General features: G+C 44.2%; 1 protein-coding gene across 1 annotated transcript in view; it reads left to right on the forward strand.

Moving 5' to 3' along the window:
• The window catches only part of RIMBP2 (RIMS binding protein 2), a 112,551-nt gene extending 93,975 nt beyond the window's left edge, over positions 1–18,576 (forward strand). The window contains exons 17-23 of the mRNA XM_054996523.1: positions 3,406–3,590; positions 5,769–5,937; positions 6,571–6,636; positions 12,085–12,188; positions 13,564–13,635; positions 14,778–14,912; positions 17,064–18,576. Of these exons, the coding sequence (XP_054852498.1) occupies positions 3,406–3,590; positions 5,769–5,937; positions 6,571–6,636; positions 12,085–12,188; positions 13,564–13,635; positions 14,778–14,912; positions 17,064–17,255 (923 nt within the window). The 3' untranslated portion in view covers positions 17,256–18,576. The remainder of the gene's footprint in view (positions 1–3,405; positions 3,591–5,768; positions 5,938–6,570; positions 6,637–12,084; positions 12,189–13,563; positions 13,636–14,777; positions 14,913–17,063) is intronic.
• Positions 18,577–18,769: the final 193 nt, after the last annotated feature.

The raw sequence follows: 18,769 nt of genomic DNA on the forward strand, positions 1-18,769 counted from the left end.
TCCGGGCTCTGGTTTCAATGGACAGAGAGTTCCACCAGGCTGGAACCAGGACTGAAAAGGCCCTGGCTCTGAATGAGGACAGGCGGGCCTCCCTGTGGCCGGAGATCACCAGTAGCTGTTTATCTGAAGATCAAAGCGTCCTCCGGGGTGTATGTAAGGAGAGGCGGTCCCACAGATATGCTGGTCCCAATCCGCCTAAGATCACCTGTCAAGCGTAGCCCCGTGTGCATAGATTGTCCTTTTGAGGGATGGAAAACAACAAAGTAAAGCAGATGCATGGAGGAGTTATCTTGGTGGGTAAATGAACCAAGATGCACTGAATAGCAGGGGGAGGCTTTCTCCTCCGTGCTCCTATTCATGTGCTTTCTAGAGGCCCTCAGTGAGTGCGGGGCGGGGGGGGGAGGCAGAATGCTGGACTAGGCAGAGTTTCTGAGATGGTTACCTTGCTCGGTGAATGGTAGTGGGAAACATAGCTAAACATACGGTCAGGGCTTTTTTTCTGGGAAAAGAGGTGGTGGAACTCAGTGGGTTGCCCTCGGAGAAAATGGTCACATGGCTGGTGGCCCTGCCCCCTGATCTCCAGACAGAGGGGAATTTAGGTTGCCCTCTGCACCACTCGGGCACGGAGGGCAATCTAAACTCCCCTCTGTCTGGAGATCAGGGGGCGGGGCCACCAGCCATGTGACCATTTTCAAGAGGTTCCACTGCGTTCCACCGCTCTGTTCCACCACGTTCCAGCTGAAAAAAAGCCCTGCATACGGTGTTGTAGCAGGTTTCTTTGTGAATAAGGTTCTGCCTTTCAGGTTTTCTCTTGCTGTGCTGTAGGTTTCGTCAGACTTGCTTTGGCATGGTCTTTCCCGAAAGACTGGACCAAAATGCAGGTCTGGAGAAAGTGTGGACTGGAAGTTGTGGATTTCTGCATCTCCCACATTCAATGCCCACCACCACCACCACCATACACACATACTTTGGCCAGCTTTTTGCCATCTGTTTAAATTATTGAGAGCTGGTATATCACTCTAGTAATAAACTGACCACCAGTACTTTTGTAAAAAACGCACAAACCCACTAGTGGCAGGGGAGATTAAATATCCGGTGGGGAGAGGGAAGTATGGAACAAATCTCCACGTGGAGACGTGGTTGCGGCTTTGAATGTCTGCGGATCCACAGCAGCGGTGAGAAGGAAATGCAGTTGGAATAACCCTGCGTGGAAACATCTGACATCGTAACTTTTTCAGGATGGAGGTGCGGGGAGAAGATTAAGCACCAGTTCTAACAACCCTGTCTTTCCCCATGCTGATGTGTGCATGAGCCAGAGGTTTTTTGCTCGTTGAATATTTCTTGCGAATGCGCCGACCTGTGTCTGATCTAAGGCTTATCACACTGAAGCTCCCACTCCACAAAATGAGCAGAACTCGGAGGGAGCAACTTGAAAATAAAGACCTAGTGGAGCATTCACAAGACTCGTTCGCCTGAACTGCATTTTCTTTTAAAAAGATCCACTCATTAATATTATGCCTTGTCGTGTTGAAAAACCGGATGTGTGAATCGAAGAGGACCTGAACTGCCATTTTGGTGATGCTCTTACTTGGTGGGTTAATTTATTGATGGGCAGCACGAGTAAATACTCTGTATCCTTCTGATACCAAATTTTTCTGCAGCACCGGTAATGAATTATACGAGCAGTATCTTATAGGGAATGATTGCCACTGGACTGCTTCCCGCAGGATCAGATTCTCTAAATACATTTCTTGGTACATCTAATAATGCATAATTTACTCTGCTCTGAATGGACAACTATTTCTTTATATGTAGCACTTCCTCACCATTCAAAGTGTTTTCTGTCAAAGTAATATTTATAAGAGCCCTGTAAGGTAGGCCGGTATAATTATCCCTGTATTGCCCATGAAGAAACTGTGCTTTGGAGACTGCGGTTTGCTTTGGGCCGCCTGTTGAATTCATGGCAGAGGTGAGATTTGGACTAGGGGCTTCCAATGTTCGCAGATTAGGTCGAGGTTTTAATCTGTCCTGGGAACTGGCCCCCAAGGAAGTCGGTGGATACGTTCCGATGGTTCCAAGCACGCATCTTAAAAGTCCTCAGGATTACTGTTTCTTTCCTTCTTTTGTATACCATTTTATCTTGATCCTTAAGCAAGAATTAAAGCACAGTTTATCACTGCAAACAATTTGAAAGTCAGAACAAATTGTGGCTTGTTACAAAGCAAACAGTAGCTTTCCTCTGTGAGCCCTGTGTGAGGTTGAACACACAAGCCAGTGGATTCAAGCTAGCATTGACCTGGTCATCTGAGCACAGCCTGAGAATCTCTCTACATGAGACATCTGACGTGAAGAACACATGTTGGCAGATGCAGTGTAAGCTGGGAAGGGTAGTTTAAAAAGACAGAGCTGGCGGCAGGGCAAAGGTTTTTCTATACACTGGAGCTGTGTGAAGGGGCTGCGAAATGCCAGAAGGGAAACTACAGCCCATGATAACCTCTCCAGGTCCAAGGTCCAAATCATCAAGGACAGATATTGTGGGATAGGGTAGCCAGTCTTGTGAATGCTTCTGGTGTCTGGTTGTGCAGTGAGATTTTAGGAAAGATTCAAATGTGGGTTAAGGGACATGCTATTAGGCAAAAGAGGTCATTGCACTCCCTAACTGTGGGTTAAGAGAACTGTAGCTGTGAACAGGTAAAATGGACTCAGTGGATCGGCTAGTTCTGGTATAGGCCTTTGGTGCGAGAAGCAATCTTTGGGAATAGAGTGTGCGTGCAAATCCCTTCCATATAGCAGAGTCATATGAGGTCTAGTAGGCCATCAGAGTGCCCATATGCCATGGAGCCAGAAGTCAATGGGCTGGTTCTGTCTAATCTTCACCCAAAGCCCATCCAGATGTGCTTTAACCACCCTGTGGTGTGGAGCCCACAGGGCTTAGATGTTGTATCACAAATTATGCGTCAGGCTACTGGGGCTTTTTGCTGTCTTGTGTGCCCATTCACAGTGGCTGCTGGTGTTCCAGTTCTGTGTGTTGTGTGTCTTTATAGTTGTGTTGCTCATGTACACACATGTACAGTATCACAAGTCCCTTGGGGCACTGACAGCCTCTGTGAGCTGCAGGGCACAAGGTAGAATGGGCAAGATACCGATGCTGGAGCCATTCTGATGAGGGTGGCACTTTCCCCTATTGCAAGAGGTTTGCATCCAACCCCGTTGGCCTTCATGCTCACAGTGAGTGGTTTGCTGTGCCCTAGGAAGACGCAGGGAGTTTGCTACAGAAGATTAAATTCCTCACTGTGAGGTTTGTGAGGAACCTTCAAGGGAGGCATTTCAAAACTCAAATTGGTCACAGCCACGCCAACTTTTGTGTAACCGAGCCATTCCTGGCCTCTGGTGTTGATGTTGCAGATGGATACTGTAGCCGGGACCGTCTGTCTCCTGAAATTTATGAAGAATCAGAAACGGACCCCGGTGCAGAGGAAGTTTCCACACGGATCTTTGTTGCCCTTTTTGACTACGATCCACTGACCATGTCTCCTAATCCTGATGCAGCGGAAGAGGAACTCCCATTTAAAGAAGGGCAGATCATCAAGGTAGGATGTATGTACGTGGAATAGGCCCATGCCCATATAGACATAGGGGTTAGGAATTTCTTGATCCTGTCAGAGGAGGGTGAAGCACAAAAAAGGCAAAACCTCCCGCTCCCTTCAGCTCACTTGGAAAAATCAAGCTTTGTTTGGAACATGTAAGTCGTTATGAGGCAGTCCCTTTCTCTTGCCTTCTTCTCCAATCTCAGTCAATGAGTCGTCGTTGGCTGCTCTTGCTACAGAGGTGCCAGATTTGCAAGAGCAGACAGGTGGGAGCAAAAATAATCCTTTGCTCCTCCTTGTCTCTCCATCCCGTCCCTGGAACACCATATGTAGTTTCATGGAGGGCAAGATTGTTCGTTCACCCATCAGCTGCAACCATCACAGTAAATGTGCAGGGAGGAGAGAGGAAATGGGTTGGTTGGCTTTTGGTTCAGATATTCCTTTCCAAGACGGAGAATCATCGGGGGGGGATTGCAATTCTCACTTTCCTACTGAAGGTAAGCATTATGAGCTGTCCAAGCTCGTAATTCCTACCACTGGAAATACAATCTCAGTCAAGGTTTTAATTCAGCACCGCCTGTTCCTCTGAGCACTGAGAACTCCAGAGGAAGCACACCACAGCTCAGTTTCCATTGGATGAAAGATGATAACATTTGATTTATATACCACCCTTCAGGATGACTTAACACCCACTCAGAGTGGTTTACAAAGTATGTCATTATTATCCCCACAACAAAACAGCCTGTGAGGTGGGTCGGGCTGAGAGGAAACTCTGATTGACTCAAGGTCACCCAGCTGGCTTCAAGTGGAGGAGTGAGGAATCAAACTCATTTCTCCAGATTAGTGCCCAACACTCTTAACCGCTACACCAAACTGGCAAGGTAACTAGCACGTGGAGGTATCTTTATAATATTTGTTTTACCTCCGATAAATAAGCAGAACTGATTGGCAGCAAATAGGCACGCTTTCCATCAAACAGCACAACCACAAATTATGCAAATTTGTTATGCACAAACTTGTGTCTTAGGTGTCCCTTTTGCCAATCACAATAAGAGAGACACACACACACCACGGAGTCCTGTAGAATGAAGCAATATATGATTGTTTAATTTAAACAATGGAGGAGCCCTTTTACACAAGAGTAGGTGATCTCCTTGTGTCCGAAGCTCATCAAAATTACAATAGAAGCGCAGAGCAATTAATACTTTCAGATAATAACAATATTACAATATTCTAATACTTGTTATCTTATTGGCTCGTAAGGTATCTAGGGTCAGTTCTGATTTGAAGATGCAATTCTGGGTTGGCCCCTCTACTTGGGGGAATTCCAGTTTTCACAGCTTTTGTCTCCTTGCTTTCATTTTGGAAGGACGCTTCCTGACCTCTCACCTACTTTCTTCTGGGCATAACACCTTTAAAGGCGCCAATGAGTTTCAATCTGGCAGCCTTGGCACGCTCTGATAACTCAAGTCTGTGGGTAGGAAGGGATGTTTTCTTCCATCTGTGCCCTTTCCCCCAGTTTCTTCTCAGCCTTAAGGGAGATAATGCCACAGGTGGCCAAAACCAGCTTGCTGCATCAAATCAGTTTTCTACAAAAGGCTCTCTGGTACTGATTTCTATTGGAATCTTATGGAATAATATAACATATGTGTCAAGTGTCATATTCTTGCAGGTTTCATTACAAATACTACTTTGGCTCCTGAGCATAGAAAAAGTGCAAGGCATGTAATACTGAAAAGGCACAAATTTAGTATATAAGAAAATATATAAAACTTTCAAATCTATATCCATCAAGGTTCCCCCAGGACACCAACTATGCCCCAAGGATGCTTCAGCAAACACTGATAGGAAGAAAAGATGGTAACAACATAGATATACTGCCTAGACATGAATAGGCTTTACTTGAAAATTGCCTGCACAGCAATGAATGACCGACTCACTTGCGCCTGTAAAATGCCGAGGCCCAGGTTTCTCATGAAAAGTTCTACACGGGGAGGGTGGCTCACTCCTGTGGCTTGCAGTGTGTACAGCCCGCTCACCCAGACAACCTACAAGCCACCCGATAAGTTACAGGAGTTGCAGGCCTTGAGTCTCTTCAGGCAATTCAGTTTAAGCTTTGGAAATTCTTGTTGCATGATCAAACTGTGATCCCTTGTTTGCTTTTTCCTTGAACTATGGCAGGTTTATGGTGACAAAGATGCCGATGGGTTTTACCGAGGGGAAACCTGTGCGCGGCTGGGCCTGATTCCTTGCAATATGGTCTCTGAAATCCAAGCTGATGATGAAGAGATGATGGACCAGCTCCTGAAACAAGGGTTTCTCCCTCTGAATACCCCTGTAGAGAAACTAGGTAAGGGAACCCTCCATATTGTAGCAGAGTTGCTAACTTACTTCTGTTTCTGCCTGCTCTCATGACTGAATTAGCAGAGGGAGGTATCTCTATTGGACCACAAATCCATTTCCAAGCAGAGTCTATGGTCTGGTTACAGTTTAAATTAATTCAAGCAACCCCCGTAAACTAAAAGTGAGGTGTTTCTTCTGACTAATAACATATTTGAACAGAATATCCTTATTTTTCTTTTAAAAATTACACAAGATGCTTTTTGCTTTGCACTTTCTATGTCAAGCTTGTAAAGCAAAATGGCATTTTAAAAAAGTTATTCTCTTTCCTATTATATTGTTTACCTTTTAAAAAAGTGATAGCAGATGGGGTTAATGATTCCAGCAGCCATCAAATGGTGCAGAAGATAAACTGCTTAATTTTACTACAAGTCAACCTAGTCAACTAAGCCCTGTTCCAAATCAAACACTTTCAACAATAGATGGTTCTTAACATAAATGCATTTCAATCGATTTAGAGGCTGCATTTGGCTGTCTTTAACTTAGCCCTTTGCCCAAGTTTTTGGTTTTTACAAAGAGAGAGAATTTTGAACAGCTTCATATCTTCCCCTCTTCTTTTGTCTGTCTGCCTTCCTTCCTGAAGTCAACTATGACCGTTTCAGAAAGAGCACACACTCTGTCCACCGCAGATCCGGAAAGTCTAAAAGAGGTCTGTGCTAACAGCAAAACCAACCCAATCACCTGTTGATGTAGCGAAGCACTTTGAGCCGTCCTGTTTGATACTCCTTGTATGGCTTCAAGTCAGATACTGGCAGCAGAAGGGCCGTAGCAGAATGCCTGTTATGGGGCTTAGGCATCACCTAGTCCAACAGCATCTTGGTGGGGTACTCTACACTGGAACCGCAAGGGCAGAATAAAAATGCTGCACCAAGAAAACAAATCCTATTACTGGAATAACTTAAGCAAGTGTGCATCCACTCTCTTAATTTGCAAATCGCAGCGGTGTTCAAACTATCTTCTTGGGGACCAAGGTTCCCTCATAAGATTACACGGGGTGGGTGGGAGAGATGTTAGACTCCATGCAAGGCAGTTTGCCCATCAACACCGGCCTTCCTCTGAAATGCAAATAAGAGTGTAGGACTGTTCATGGAGGGCGATGATCAGATGGAATGTGCACTCTAGAATGGGCACTGAACTGGCCTGCATTATACTACGGCTCTATGGCCAGTGCTCAGAGATTCCTCAATTAGGCTTACGGATGTGATTTGAAAATCTAAAAACTGATTGTCAGTGTTCAGATGCTAGCTTGAGCACTGAAGTTCCATTTCTAACTCCTGGAGGTCTTACTGAGCCTCCCCTCCCCTTTGCTTTAGATTTTCACCAGCCACCGTCTGTATGGCTCATCATCACAGCCAAAGGGCTAGCCATAAGGGGTGTCTAAGTATTCACAGCTCTGAGGACCGCGGTGAGAAAGAAACCCTAAATATCTGGTCACATCTCCACATCTGGCAAATTAAACCCACACCCCATGGAAGTCACAAGGCTATAGCAGCTGGGATCTAAAAAGCTGCTTAGGGTGATGCCGAAGGATACCAGTGGGGATATTGTACTGAACTGCTGATGCCTTCCCCATGTCACAACCTGTTTTTGAAACAGTGTGAAGTTTCCAAAACGGTTTGGTGTCTGGCATGGGGTACTGATGTTCGGCTTTATCTCCAGTGCCAGTATCTGTGTTTGCCGTAAGTCAGTGCAAGATGCTATGAGAAAAGGAGATTTAATCCCTTCCATGTCTGTAAACCCAGTGTGACTCTACCCTCACCTTCTTCTCCATATCCTTTGTACGGTGGAGGCTGGCGACCTCCAGCATCTGAGGAAGTGCTACAACTGGGAATTCAAACCAGCTGAAAGTCAGTTCTCATTTCATTCAGGAAAAGACATGAATTTATTTATTTATTTTATTTGACATACCCTGCCCTTCCCACGAATGGGCTCAGGGCAGCTTACAACAGAGATTATACAATTAAAACATCATAAAAATATAAAGCCAATTTAACAGCTAAAATCCAAGTGCCTCTAGGAGTACCAGGCTACTGTAAGACTACTATAAAACCATGGGCACAGCCACAATACAGGCCCAGGGTGGTGGAAGGTGGGGCACGGTGGTCAGAAAAGGGGACAGTTCTCTGTCTCTCAGCCAAAGGCCCAGTGGAACATCTCCGTTTTGCAGGCCCTGCGGAACTGTAATAGGTCTCACAGGGCCTGGATCTCCATCGGGAGTGTGTTCCACCAGGTTGGAACCAGGGCAGAAAAGGCCCTGGCCCTGGCTGAGACCAGCCAAATGTCCCTTGGGCTAGGAACCAAAAGTTGTTTATCCGCAGAGCGCAAGGCCCTGAGGAGAGAGGTGGTCCCATAGGTATGCATGTCCCAGTCCCTGAAGGGCTTTAAACACTACAATTAGCACCTTGAACTGGATCTGAAACTCGACTGGAAGCCAGTGCAGCTGGCACAGCACACAGTGGGTATGTGCCCTGAATGACGTTCCAGTGAGGACGCATGCCTCCACATTCTGGACTGAGTTACAGTAGTCTAACCTGGAGGTGACCATTGCATGGATTACCGAAGTCAGATCCTGGGATGAGAGACTGAAGATTCAATTTTGTTTTGCCTCCTCAGCCAAGGTGGGAGGAAGGGGTGGGGTTTGCCAGCAGCCTGTGAAGGGCAGACAAGAAAGCATCCCAATACAGCACAGACACTCTGTGTTGGGCAGGCAGGAGGCTACCTAAAGAGCTGGTGGTGGCCTTAGCTTTCCCTCTAGAATCCAGAGATGAGAAGCCAGACACAATGTGACATGAGAGGAAGCTGAGCGCTGGTGGGGGGGGGGGACCCAACAGTGCCCCCTCCCCCAAGGTGATAGCAGCATGGGTAAAGCTGTGGCATGTATAAAACTTAGGAGAGTACTCCTAATGGATAGGTTGAAGGGGCAGTCTTCAGCCCAGAAGCCTGGGGCTTTGGTACCTTTGGGGAGCTGGGACAGGAACCCATTGAGGGTTGCCATTATCCTTGACATGTAGACCTCATTGCTAGAGAGAAAGGACATGGCGTACCTCCCTTGAGCACTGGCAAATGCTCAGCAAGGAGGAACCTGGGCAGTACACATCCTGAAAGCCCAAGGATTTGTGCCACGAGGGCCATGCCTGGGAATCAGATGTGCAGAGGAGGCCTGCTGCTCCTGCCGCTGCTGCCTCCCATCTTGTTTGCATCGCAGTTAGGTGTGGCGTGTGCTTTGCTGCAGATCCCTGTATCCTTGCTATAAAACTAAATAAACCTGGCTCTTTAATTATCCCATCTAATGGTGTTCTGTGTCTTCCTGCAGTTAGAGATCTGCTTTACATAAAAATTGAATGGCCTTAAAAAAAAAAAAAGTCTGTACAAAGTAGCTTGGTATTGCGTTGAAATCAGCAAGAACCAGGAGCTAGATAAGATCCTTAAAGATAAAGATGTCTCTCTGGGAACCAAGATCAAGATAATCCAAACTATGGTATTCCCCATTGCCATGCATGGATGTGAAAGTTGGACGGTAAAGAAAGCTGACAGGAAAAAAATTGATTCGTTTGAAATGTGGTGCTGGAGGAGATACCATGGACAGCAGATACCATGGACAGCCCAAAAGACAAATAAGTGGGTACTAGATCAAATCAAGCCGAAATTCTCCTTAGAAGCTAAAATGACAAGACTAAAGCTATCGTACTTCGGCCACATCCTGAGAAGACAAGATTCTCTGGAAAAGTCAATAATGCTAGGAAAAGTGGAAGGCAGCAGGAAAAGAGGAAGACCTAAAACGAGGTGGCTGGACTCAATAAAAGAAGCCACATCCTCCAGTTTGCAGGATCTGAGTAGGTCTGTTAGAGAGAGAACGTTTTGGAGGTCTTTCATTCATAGGGTCGCCATGGGTCGGAAACGATTTGACGGCACATCACACACATACACACACACACACACACAGAGAGCAAGAACCAGAATTGAAGTTAGCTGTGTGTGAACCCAGATGAGATTTCAATTGGTTTGAATCCACTCTCCTGAGAAGGAATGCCAGCTAGGAGATGGCGTGGCTGCACATTCTGCTTTCTCTCTGAAAAAGAGAACCCTAGTCCCCACACCTGTCTCTGTCCTCCATGCATTTCCAGGACCATTAAAGCCAGTCTCTCTGCTGAGCTTCTTCCATCCGTCTCCTTCATGTTCTTCCTCAGCTTTGCTCCAAACAGCCATTTCAAGATGACGAGCATGTTTCTTTTGCCATGTTGCCACGTTACCAACAGCAAGTCATGTTACTGTAGTGCAGTTTGGAAGCCAAAAAGCTATCACAGAACTTTCCCCAAGTGTTTAATGTTGGTGTCTAACCATTTCTCATTCACAACATTTCACAAGTAGAATTTGCTCAGACTGCGTTCGTTCTGTTGTTTCACTAAGAAAATGTGTAAATTTCGGATGTTATTTTTTTAGTAATGGCTGAGTAGCAGCAGCTTTCGTTCTTCTAGCAAAGGATAATTCATCTCATTAGGAGTTATATCTTGAGAAATTTAAAAACAAGGAAATGTATATGAGACAACTGTATAGGGTTTTTTTAAAAGCTCTAGTCTAGTGGCAAGCTTCCCCCCCACCCCCCGGCACGTGTGAAAATCCCTTCTATATGCTGTACATTACACTGGGCTGTTAGTATAGCCATTTTAGCAGCTAGTTGTGCAGCCGCTGAGACTATAGGCTAATGCCATATTCTGCAGTGTGAGGATAGTTGTTTTGTTAGACATTTTGCACAGCCAGTTGCCCAGTTTCTGAGAGATGAGATGGTAGACAGCTGAGAGCCGTCATTTCGTGTCCTGGGTCTAAACAATGCCTACCATCTGGTCCTTGACAAGAACAGATAACATTACAGTACCACTTAATGGAATGCATGGATTGCCTTGTGATTTTCTTGAAGTGTGACAGCAAGAATGGGAGCCAGTCTCTCTCAAGAAATCCTTGAAGCTCACACGTTTTAGACCTCTACCCAGGGGTCATTTCGTAGAAAAAGAGCTGGAGGGACTCATTAACATAACTCATTAGCATAATTCATTAGTGTATGCCACACCCCTTGCCATCACCAGAAGTGTGTTATGAGCATAACTGATTTGCATATGCCACACCCCCTGACATCACCTATTCTGGCTGTTTTGGACACAATCTGGCCATTCAGGGCTGAAATTGGGCCCAAAATGGCAAAAAGGGGCTGAAAATGGCCGAAAAGGGGCCCCAAAATAGTCAGGATCGGGCCACTGCTGAACAGGAGAGTGATCCACCACCCATCAGAGGCCCGATCTAGGCCATTTTGGCCCCAATCCAGGCAGAAACAGGCCCAAAATGGCTGAGAATCCGGTGGGTGGGGCCACCTGACATGTGACCTCTTTGGGGAACTGCTGGAACTGGGTTCCTGTGCGTTCCCCCTCAAAATGAGCCCTGCCTCTACCGAATTTCTTTAGGTGTGTACCTAAAACTGGGAAAGTGTGATTGCAACAAACATGTATTTGTTAACTTGTACTATTTAAGTACACACGTCACTCAACAGGGAGCCGGCTATGGCTCCCTGTTGAGTGAATGAATTGTGGCGAATCTGGGTTTGCTACATAATGCATGAATTGACCCCAGAGGTGCAGGAACAGATTAAAAGTGGGATTTGCTATTTCGTTAGGCCTCCTGTTAGCAAAGTCCTCTACCTTGAACTGAAAGGAGAATCTGAGGATGCCAAGCTACGTCCTCCTTGTTTGGGTACTACCTAGCCCAGCATGGACTCTAGTAATTACTATCTTCAGAATTATATTGATCCACAAAGTATTTACCTAGGGAGATGTCTACCTACACGCAAGCTCTTCTAGCTAAATGAAATTTATACCCCCGTCACTCCGGTACGACAAACGAGCAAAAGCAGTTCAGCCCCTAAGGATTACGAACGATATTGATGGAACTCCACTTATTCTTTAAAGCAAATGCTATTGATAGAGGGTTGACCTGCCCATCAGGTTTCTAGCAAATGGGCTTGAGTTGGTTGCTACCTTTTTGAGAAATGTGTACCATTAGCTTGTCTCAAAATAACTTTGATAGTTTTCCCTCCTTTGGGTTGGGACAGAAAGGAACCGGAGGAGCAGCCGCCAACCTGCCACGTCGACAAGGAGGATGGTGGCCCTGTATGACTACGACCCAAGGGAGAGCTCTCCTAACGTTGATGTTGAGGTATTCATTGAAGTAGCTTTGAAACTCTTCTCAGAAACCTACACCACCATTCATTTATAGGACAGAAAGTGCCATTTCATGCCTTCCACAGGGGTGGTGGCGGTGGGGAAACACAACCCAAAACAACTGTGTTAACTTAAAAAGTGTATCTAGTGAGAGATGTTGCACCAGAGCCAAAAACATAGTAGTGTTCTCTTCTCTCACACTGTCATCCTTCAAGTTTGCCTCATACACAGCACACAACTGTAGTGCTAATTAGTTTAAGCACAGCCCTTTTCATTTTCAGATGCTTGTTTTTATGTATCCCTACAGGAACCGAGGTGCAAAAACAGGGATTTAGGAATTGAAGGAGTAGCAAAATGCCTTAAACCGATTGCCCCAATCGGCACATCAGCCTGAGCCCTTTAACAGGGCTTGGCTATTTGATTCCTCACATCTATTTCAGGACTATTTCAGTAGTCCTCACCCAACAGAAGCATAGTGTCCAGATCATGCGAAGTGAGGGTATCCCTCTACTCTGCTGTGATTGGACCTCACCTAAATTAAAATTAAATCAATTGAAATTAAATCAAAAGAGTTTCCAGCTAAACATTAGGAAGAACTTCCTGACAGTTAGAGCAGTCCCTCAGTGGAACAGGCTTCCTTGGGAGGAGGTGGGCTCTCCCTTCTTTGGAGGTTTTTAAGCAGAGGCTAGATGGCCATCTGACAGCAATTCTGATTCTGTGAACCTGGGCAGATCATGGGAGGGAGAGCAGAATGGGTTACCATAGGTGTAAATTACAGGGGGGGGGGGCTGAGGGGCTCAAGCCCCCCAGATTTGGCTGGGGGAGGCTGAACTGAGTTACATCAGTGCTTAGTTCTCGTGACTCCTTCTTACATGCCCAGGGTAAGGCTGATCACCACTTTGGGGTCAGGTAGCAATTTGCCCCAGGCCAGTTTGGGTAGGGATCCTGGAAATGTTTTGCCATCTTCTAGGCATGGAGTGGGGGGTCACTGGGGGTATGGGGAAGGGAGAGAGTTATGAATTTCCTGCATTCTGCATAGGGTTGGACTAGATGACCCTAGAGGTTCCTCCCAACCCTATGATTCTGTGCCTTCCCAGTGACTTGGCAAACATGACCACAATTGACACAGCATGGCTTGAGTGATGCCACAGAGCCCATCATCCAGGCCAAATGATTCCCTGCTCAGCCGAGGAGCTTGGGAGCTCTTTGTTTCCCTGTTCAACCTCACATGGGAGTACCAGCACTTCCAATTTAAAAGCAGGGGCTTATGCATATGCTGATCTGGTTGCCAACCACCAGGAACGGCATGAAACAAATCAACCCTTTGCAAAAAGTGAAATTAACACGTTTTGTTCTTGTACTTTCTACAGGCCGAGCTGACGTTTTGTACAGGAGATATTATCACAGTCATTGGAGAAATTGATGAAGATGGCTTTTATTATGTAAGTGCTTTCTCTTGGTCTTTGTCCCAGTTGCAGTATGCCCAGTATTTGTTTAGCCAGCAACATTCCTTTTTTGCAAGAAGGGAGCAATTGGAGTTAGTGACCGTTTTTCCAAGCAGACTTGTCCACTGCTATCAGACAGCAGTCCGTTTTGTCAGACTACACCTGTACTGTCAAGAACTGGAGACAACCTCCCCACCCCGATTCCAACCACCTCTTACAAGCAAGTTTCCTGTCTCATGTAGTGGAAATGAAGTATTCTTCATTTTGGAAGCCTTGATCTGCTGCAATATTGGAACTCCAGCTGCTTGGAAAATTTGGGACTTTGACCCCTAGTTTCAGGAACAAAATCAAAACTGTTCTTTGCATGGAAGAGTCTACATGCAGCTGTCATGACAACTGGAAGGTATCTCAAGGCTTTCAGAAATAAGAAGCCTTCAAACTGAGAGATAAGACAGGCACTTATGAACAAGCATTCTTGCCCATCAGGGGTTTCCTGTGACATCTTTACAAAGGGAGTTCTACTAATTTTACATTTTGCTTAAAAGCTTCCTCAAGCACAGCATCCCTCTGTATTTTGACTATTGTTATTATTTGAAGGCCTGTAATGGACTGGAAATGCCATGCTCTGGCTGGTATGCAGACACCTGACTCATACAGAGCTGCTGTAGCATAGTAGTTAAGCAGTTGGTTTGCGAGTCGGAAACTCGGCTGGTTTGAATCCTCCTATTGTCATGAACTCAGCAGGTGGCCTTGGGGAAGCCATTCCTCTCAGCCCCAGCTGTATTGTGGGGATAACAGCACTGTTTCACACTCTTGAGTATGCACTGATCTGTCTAGAACAGTGTTATATAAGCACACTATTAGTATACATAGCAACATGAGATTGGCAATTGCATACAATTCCTTTGGGTCAGAGAGATAGCTGCCTGTAGGCTAGAACTCCTTAGTTTTCCTGCAGCATGAAAAAAGGGCTGTTGGACAGAAGTGCATGCAGTTGTCAACAGGTGCATTATGTGATAAATCACAGGAGCAAAAGGTGGACAAGAATGATTCAATTTATGCAAAAAAGTATCACTTCTAATGGCTCTGAACTGTTTTAAATTGCAACGAAGTGCTCCCGTCTCTTCTTCTCTGCACAGGGCGAGCTTAATGGCCAGAAGGGCCTGGTTCCTTCAAACTTTCTTGAAGAAGTGCCTGATGATGTAGAAGTCTATTTATCTGATGCCCCATCACGCTATGCTCAAGATACACCAATGCGTACAAAAGCAAAAAGGGTAAGCAAGCATTAAAGAAAAACATCCATTGTACTATTTGTTTTCCCCTTCTTGTACACATTTCATAGTTTGAGTATTGTTTTTGGTATTTTAAAAATCCATCTTGTTTTCAGGAAATACTTGGGGAAATTACCAATACAATACAGAAATAGCGGATTCACCTACCAGTGTGTATATTATGGGCATTTAGAATGAACCACTCATTTTGTTTGGTTCATTACAATGTAACTTTAGCTTTGCAAGCATTTTCTATCTCGTACAAGTATTTACTTCTGCAGCACGTAGATTTAGATTTAACTGGAGTAGAACAGGTCTTGGAAGGGGAACTCATAGGACAGGTGTTGCTCTGGTCATCGCCCGTAGGTCATAAACCCTTCCAAGGTTTCCTTGCTGCCCTTGTGTTCCCCACCCTTGAAGGACGAATGATTCATATGTAGTGTCTCACTTGTCTTCTTTCATCACTGCAGTTTTTATATATTATATTTTATATATATTTTTGTTTCTTTGCTCATCTGCTTGGGAACAGAAGAAGAGTGTTCATTTCACACCTTAAAAAAGGCAATGTAGCCTTCACGTAAGTGAGCAACTGAAGATACCAATAAAGATACCAATCCAAGCTAACTGACAATGTCTAATGCAGCCATCCTGGCACTTAAGTGTGCGGAAACAAAATGAGAAATATGTCTCCAAAACCATTCTTAGCCCTGGTTGGTTGCAGATTTTCCTGATATACATATTTAAAATAAAGTTTTAGGGTATATGTAGTCAGAAAAACATCACCTAAATTGACTGTCGTCTCATGGTTCTTTCTCCTTGTATTCAGGGCTTATGTTCGTAAATAAGATTAACATTTGGAACATATTTCTTACTGAACTTAATGTTTGTTTGCATTTTAAAAAGTGTTCCTAGTGTCTTAACTCCAAAGAGAAGCTGCATATTGCATTGTTAGCCAATCTGGGAGGGAAGTCCCAACTTTAAGAGGAAAAAAAGCACAAAACCCCCAACCCTCCAACAATAAGCATTAACAATGTAAGCAGATAAGTATGGCAGTTGCAAAAAAAGGGTGTGGTTGTTTTTGAAAACTCTAACCTCAGATATCTGCTTAATCAGTTTGCCTTAAAATGTTTCTTCCGGTCAGTAGTAGCACAAGTCTGCCTCTGGCAATACCAACTCAGCAATCCTTGTAACAATGCCAGTTTTCACACCTGCATTTGCAAAGCTCTCAGCCACTCTTTGGTTTATCAATGCAATAACTGTCAGTGTGAACCTTGCAGCTCAACCCATGAATGAATGCATTAGAACTCACTCTATGGTATCTTCAGGTGTACGTTGGGGTGCTTCTACAGAGTGGTTTTGATTTGGTTTTCATTAGATGAAGACCTTGATTTGCAATCAAAGTAAACTTGTGACCCCCTTTGCTTAATTTTACCTTTCCTTATCATATAAATTGTCACAGCTGCTGAGAAGAACTGTTGACCAGCTTACAGTGCAAGCATTGTAGTTGCTTAGGGGTTCAGTCGTTCTCTCAAGGGATTCTTCTACATACCTGTGCAATGCATCACCAAGCAATCCAATTCCACTTTTAATGTGTGTAATCACATTGCCACCAGAGCAACAAGGGGCTTCAAGCTTTCTTTGATTACAATTAAGGTTCGTTTTAGCTTTTTCTTTCAACCAGTGTGCCATTTTCTCAAAATATGTATATACAGTATGCTCAAGAAAAAAAAATATTCAAAGGATCTCAACAATTAGTGTTCTAATTTATTAGCTTCAGAAATGGTGATTCCTTCTGGAAACTGGCTGGTGTATATATAGAACTTGCCACTTGTAGTACATATCCCATTTATTCATGTCCACAGAATCACCACTAACATACAGATTGAAATACAAAAAAAATTGATTTTTGACAAAACCCGTCTGGGTCACTCTTGAAAAATAAGAGGCCAAAGTCTTTGTTTCTGTTGTACATGCTGTCCCTTGCAACTTTTGGTAAGCACCACAAGTTCTTTTTGTCTTGTGGCATAACAAATGGATCCCCCCCCCAAATCCCCCCAAACCATGAGAGTAATTAAACAGAAAGAAATTGTTACCAACTTTCTTGTTGTTGCTGGCTTTCAAACATTCAGTAAACTGTAATAATGTACCTACTAGGTTCCTCCTGAGAATACAGGTACATCACCAAGGAGAGCACCATCCCCCACAGTTCATCTCCATTCGGGGTCACCTACGTCATCTGTGGGTTCTGGTAGTCCCGGGAGAGGCAGGGAATTGTCCTCGAAAAAGAAAAAGGGGCTGCTCTCCAAAGGGAAGAAACTTCTGAAAAAGCTTGGTGCAGTGAAATGAATTCGTGTTCTTCTGGACAACCTGTAAAGCTTCCGATCTATGTATTTTTTTAAACAAATAAAATTTTACAAACACTTCAAAACTAGGGCTTTCATGACTATTCAGAACATCTTTTTCTAGAGCCTGGCCATTTCTTAGCACATTCCAACATCAGCAGAAACATCTGACTTGTTTGCTGTTAAGTTACTTAAAAAACAGGTGGTGAGGAGAAAATATACACACACAAGCACCGCGTTGCCAACTTGTATCTCTTTCTTTAAAACAAAAAGGGAAGACTGAAGGGGTTAAGGAGCATCCGGAACCATCCCTCTTACAAGGCAACTCTCCTGTTAACAACCTTGGAAACATTTTGGTGCATTTTCCTCCCTTAAAGTGGAGAAAACAAAATCTTGTTCTCTGATCCCTCTTCTACTGTTCATTCCCGGTCTTCATTTCACTTAAATGGTCTTGAAACTCCTAGTTTACTCCGCCTTGATGTTTGCCTTATTAATGCACAATGATTTGTACTGTCTGAACTATACAGCGTATACTTTGTATGTACTGCGTATTCAACTTGTCTTTCCATCCTCACTGAGACATTGGTAATATAAAAGATCAAGTTAATCAGTGTTGCTGACTCCGTTCAGTGTCTGATGTAATTCTTGGGAGTCTGAAAGTGTTGTGCAAGATGCATTTTTAAACATCTGTATGAGTTCTGCTAGTCAACTTTTCAAGTACATTAAAAGCCAGATTTACTGCATACACGAGCCAGAAAAGGCACACACCCTGTTCAAGCCATTTAAAAAAAAATTGTAGGCACTGGTACCGGCAAACAAAGGTTTCCATATTCCAACAGCCACCACAGAAGTAAAAAAAAGATGTAACTTGAAATGCAGATTCAAGCTGGACACCATTTCTCGGGAAGTGTTCTAGACCCAAATGTGAGGAAGTACTACAGTGAAAAAGTTGTGTTATTCACTGGCCCTCGCCAGGAAGAGTCACTAAAAGGGATATACAAGAATGTGAGGTTTGCCACATGCTATTTCCTGTTATTGGCATTACAATCTGGAAGGAAAAAAGATGTAGTTGCTGGCAAACATGTTTGGCTGTTACTCTTTTGTAACTTGTCCATTTGTAAAAATTCTTTTTACTGTTTATACATACTTTTCAGACTGCCTTTCTTTTTGTAATTGATGGAAGGTTTATAATATGAATGATCAAAGCTTTTCCCCCATTGTGTCTTCAAAGAAATATAATGTAAATTCCTGTAAAATAATCTTGTGTGCTAGATTTATGAAATTAAAGAAAAAACATTGGCCTAAATTTGTGGTAAAGTATTGTGTGGGCGTGTGCATGTGTACAGTTGTTCATGTGTAAAAATATTTTATATAAATAAATTTGATATTTTGTAGATGTTGGTTGCCTCTTTACTCACTGAGTTAAAACTCATCAATACTGGTGTAGCACTTGCCAACACCACGTTGCATCGTCTAACAGAGCCACCTTTAGAAACCCTTCTGAAGCCACATCTTTAA

Source organism: Eublepharis macularius, chromosome 13 (genome assembly GCF_028583425.1).
Source record: "Eublepharis macularius isolate TG4126 chromosome 13, MPM_Emac_v1.0, whole genome shotgun sequence".
In the NCBI taxonomy this organism is placed as follows: Eukaryota; Metazoa; Chordata; class Lepidosauria; order Squamata; family Eublepharidae; genus Eublepharis; species Eublepharis macularius.